This window comes from Vidua macroura, chromosome 11, assembly GCF_024509145.1.
Source record: "Vidua macroura isolate BioBank_ID:100142 chromosome 11, ASM2450914v1, whole genome shotgun sequence".
NCBI lineage: Eukaryota > Metazoa > Chordata > Aves > Passeriformes > Viduidae > Vidua > Vidua macroura.
Genome location: NC_071581.1, coordinates 1252325 through 1256765, shown reverse-complemented (window position 1 = coordinate 1256765; position 4441 = coordinate 1252325). Strand labels below are relative to the sequence as shown.

Below are 4441 nucleotides of genomic sequence, written 5' to 3'. Positions count from 1 at the left end.
AACATAATCACAGAATCCCAGAATGGTTTGGGTTGGAAGGAACCTTAAAGATCATTTAGTTTCAACAATTTCCACTATCCCAAGTTGCTCCAAGGCCCATCCAACCTAGCCTGGAACACTTCCAGGGATACAGGGGCAGCCACAGGTTCTCTGGACAACCTGGAAGTGCCTCACCATCCTCAGAGGGAACTCTTTTTAGCCATTAAATAATTAATATGTTTTTTTGTGTTGGGCTGTTTCTGCACCTCTCCCATAGAAAGTGCTTAATTAAAGCAGCTTTAATTTTGTTTCTTTCAAAAGGATGTTGCTAGATAAAGTAGTCAGTTCTGAAGACTGAGGAATAAATTAGAAGAATCCTCCTCAGACAGAAATATAGCTAATTAAATCAAGCGAAACATAATTAGACTCATATCTGGAGTAAAGGTGAGAGAGATGGTGATATAAATGAAGCTGTTCAGCTCAGGCTGTGATATCGTTGCTGTAAGTTTGAGAATCCTCAAAGTCATCATTTCTAATGCCTGGGAATATCATCCTCTTGGAGAGGCCTTGATGTAGGAAGCCTAAAAATCAAGTGTCCTGAGACAGTAATTTTGGAAGACAGTGGCAGTTTTTCTCCATCTCAATCTTTATGCTCTGCAGAATCTTTCTCTTTACTGTCTGCTCTAAGTTTTCAGGACTCATTACTGCCAAAAGCTTTCTAATGTAGGTAAATAAACAGCTCCAAATTATTTACGGGAAGGTTTCATGGCAAGTGTTGGGAAAGATCCAAACTTCATGGAAGAGCAGAGGACCCAACAATTTTTGTTTCAACTTCAGAATAAATGACCAGATTTTGAGGAAGGCACAGTGCCAGCTTTCCTCTGTGTCATCTTCTCTTTGTTCTTCTCAGCTAGAACTACTGGTTCCAGAGAGCTTTCATATATTTTGGGTAGGTTCATAAATGGCAATGTAAATGATCTTATTCTAAGGAAAATGAAGACAAGGCCACAGTGGAGGTTATGACAGAAGGAAAAAGAAAGCAGAAAAAAATCTCAAATCAATATAACAAGATAATGCAGTCTTTAAACACAGTAAATTTGCACATTTTTCTCTAAATTCTATCCAAGTGCCAGGTCAGTGTTAAGATTAATCAAAAATATTCCTCAGAAACGGTTTGCTAAACTTTTCTCTCTAACCTACTTTCAACTCCACAGGGCGAGGAGCTGAATGTAAAGCATTTCCATCTGTTTATGGTCATTAAATATTGAGAATGTTGAAACCAGTAATGAAATGCCCACTATATTAAGTGTTCTGGAGGAGTTATTAGAGCTGATAGTTTTATCGGGTTTGAATAGCTAAGCAAGTCATTATCTCCTGCAATTGCACCTGTTGGAATTGTGCTCAGTAGTGGTTTGTGAGAAGTGATTGCAGTGGGATTGCAGGGAGCAACACCCAATACTGTGGTTTACTTTTTGTTTGGATTTTATACTAAACCTCCAAGGACAGCAAAATCTTTTTAACTTGAAATGATGCCTGTTTAGTTTAATTCCAAACAGACTTTTCCTTGTGGAAGCAGTTAGTCTAGCAAGGGGGTTTGGTAGGTTCCATTCTGCAAAATATAACCCCAGGGAGGTTTGTCTGCTTTCAGTGATATTCCTTTCTTAAAGAAGAGTTTAGATAAACAAGCTGGTCACAGAATTAAGGAGGAAAATAATTTTTAGTCATCTGTTATGTCTCTGTTGCCTTCCCCTCTTGCTCTGTGCTCAGTCTAATCTTTGTGTCTCTGTGTCTGTGTGTCTAGTTAGGAGCCACACATCTTGATGATGGAGCTGTCAGCCAGAGAAGTTAACTTGCTTTAATTTCCCTTTCAGATTCTGGAAGCCCCATCTGAGAGTAAAGGTTTGGAAAGTTCTGGCAGTTCTCTTCGTTGAGCACATCCTTGGTGCAAATAACAGCAGGTCCAGTAACCCTGTGGTGGAACAGGATATTGGATGATATATCTTACAGGAAAATCCTTGATCAGGAGATACAAAAGCTTCCCAGAAATTTCATAAATTAAGACGGTTTCAGGCTGGGAACATTCTCATTCTTCTCACCTCACTGAGACTGGTGACTATCATAGCACGGGTCCCCGCTGGGTAATAATTAGCATTGACTCAATGATTCCAGAAGGCTGATCAATCACTTTATTATATTATACTATACTATTCAGAAAAACCCATCGCCCTTGCCAACATCCAATACAGCTTTGACCAGATTGGTTGATTAAATCCAAACACTATCACAGTGGCCAATTAAGAAATCACCCTTTGGTAAACAAATCTCCATAACATATTCCATGTGTGCACAACAACAGGTGCAGCAAGTGGAGAAAAGAATTGTTTCTCATTCTTTTCTCTGATCTTCTCACAGCCTTCCCCAGGACAATGCCTGGGAAAGTTGTGCATGTTGCTCTCGGTGGCCAGAGAGCTGCGGCCACAGTTCACCCTTTTGTGTTTAAAGAAAAAAGGCAGTGTTTCTAGTCCTCTGCAGGGCCCTTTGCAGGAAGGAAAACAAACACAGCTCGAGAAGTTCCCTTAGCAATCTGCTGGTTGTCAATCAGAACCTCAGTCAGATGCTGACTTAGAATGGTCAGGGAGATTCTTTACCTGTGGAATATCTATCTCTATCATATCACTGAGACAAGGTTTACAATATAAGAAAACCAAACAACAATGCAAAGAGTGATTATTGTTTCAAAGTCCAAACAGCTGAGTCTCAGGAGAAGGTCCATTGACTGGAGATGTTGATCTTTGACATCCCCGAATGTCCTTCTTGGTCCTGAAACAGAGAACAGCTGAAGAAGGTTACTAACAACTATTACAAATCCATCAGATAATGCACATAATCAATAATACATGTGACATTATATAATTATCAGGCACTATAGCACTGACTGTCATCCCAGAGTCTGCAACAGCTGATGAACAACCTCAAATCAGCAGAATTGGAAATCATGTCCAGATCATGATTTTCCAAATTTCCTTTGAACTAGGCTTAGCTGTCATATATAGATGTGGTCAAATTGGCAAGCCAAAATGACTTGAATCCTTTGGATGCAGAAAACATCTGGGTTGATTGTCAATCCTCCCCACCCAGGTAGAGTCAGGGCCTGGCCACAGCCCAAGCTCTAATTGGATGGTTTACAGGATTGCCTTTTCTGTGTAAAACTGTTATCAAATTCAGAGGTACTGAGAAAATCTCTGAAATGCCACGGCCACAGCGTTTAATTCAACCACTTGGGCCGAGGCTGACTCGTGGCCTTCTAGCACATGGAGCTGTCAGTGAAGACAGTAGCTCTTTCACCTTTTTTTTTTTTTTGCCATCGGACCCTGCCACGGTGGGTGGGGCGGTGACAACCCCGCTGCCGAGCCCAGATTCATTCAGCTTGTTCCCTTCCCCCAGCTTTGCACTGATGTCATTTGGGGCCCCTGGATCTGGGGCCCCTGGGACAGCCTGTGCCCATCCCCAGATGGGCGATTCTCTTCCGTCCTCTCCTTCACTGCCCACCCCCACCACGCTGCCAATGTCTCGGCACTCCCCCCAGCATTTCGCCCTTCTCCCGCCCGTCCCGGGCACGGACCAAGCCACAGCCTCTCAGGAACCCGCTCCTCCCGCCCTGCGAACGAGAGCGGGACACACGGGGTGCCCAAGGCACGGCAGGGAAGTGCTCGTTCCAGGGCAATGTTGATCTTCAGATTCCGCGGCACGGTCAGGCCGGCGCCCAGCTGCGAGGGCGTATCCTTGCTGAGGGACAGGCTGTCGGTGTTCACTGATGTCATCCCTGTCCGCGTTCGCTGGGAACCCGAGGGAAACAGCGCGGGGCGGGGCAGCAGGGAATGGCAAGGCGGGCTGGGATATTCCTCAGAGCCACAGCTCACGTCCCGGGTGGGAGTCGGGCCGGCTGGAGTCAGCGGAGCTGGCGGGGGGCATCCCCGGCCGGCGCAGCGAGCACCGCTGCCGATGAAGCGGCTGCCGGCTGTGGTGCAGGGGGGCTGGATGTGCTCTCCAGTGCAGGGCTGCAGTGCAGGGGGGCTGGATGTGCTCTCCAGCGTGGGAGGGCGGTGGGGACGGCTCCGCCCCCGCCTGCGGTGCAGGGATGGGGAGACCCAGCGGCGGGGCCAATCCACACGCCGCACGGAGGAGGAGGCCATGGTACCTCTGGTGCTGGCGAAGGCAAAGGGGCAGGAGCGACCGCAGCTCCTGTCTGAGCAATTGCTGACCGAGAAGGTGGAGCTGCAGAAGGTACCGGTCCTTCCTGCACATCCGCCGGGAAGCCCGGAGCGAGCTGTTCTGGGTGCAATGCCGGCTCCCCCCACAGTGCAGGGGGAAGGAACCAGCGGGGCTGTCCGGGAAAGGATGGGTCCCCGGCTGGCCGCGGCGGAGAAGGCTGATGACCACCCGCCCGGGGGAAGTGCTCCTC

The 4441-nt window shown here is 47.2% G+C and overlaps 1 protein-coding gene across 1 annotated transcript; it reads right to left on the bottom strand.

Annotated features, from left to right (window-relative positions):
* Positions 1-2142: 2142 nt before the first annotated feature.
* LOC128812999 (uncharacterized) lies at positions 2143-4172 on the bottom strand. Its single transcript, XM_053987741.1, has 2 exons — positions 3602-4172; positions 2143-2799 (listed from the first exon to the last, which is right to left on the bottom strand). The coding sequence occupies exons 1-2, from the start codon at positions 4170-4172 to the stop codon at positions 2648-2650; spliced, it is 723 nt and encodes a 240-aa protein (XP_053843716.1). The 3' UTR covers positions 2143-2647.
* Between the last annotated feature and the right edge of the window lie 269 nt (positions 4173-4441).

Bases quoted from the DNA above. Each gene is read 5' to 3' on its own strand.
- LOC128812999 (XM_053987741.1), bottom strand. From the start codon at position 4,172: ATGGCCTCCTCCTCCGTGCGGCGTGTGGATTGGCCCCGCCGCTGGGTC. The intron at 2,800-3,601 runs GTCCGTGCCCGG...TCTCTGTTTCAG, and splicing joins TCCTGAGAGGCTGTGGCTTG to GACCAAGAAGGACATTCGGG.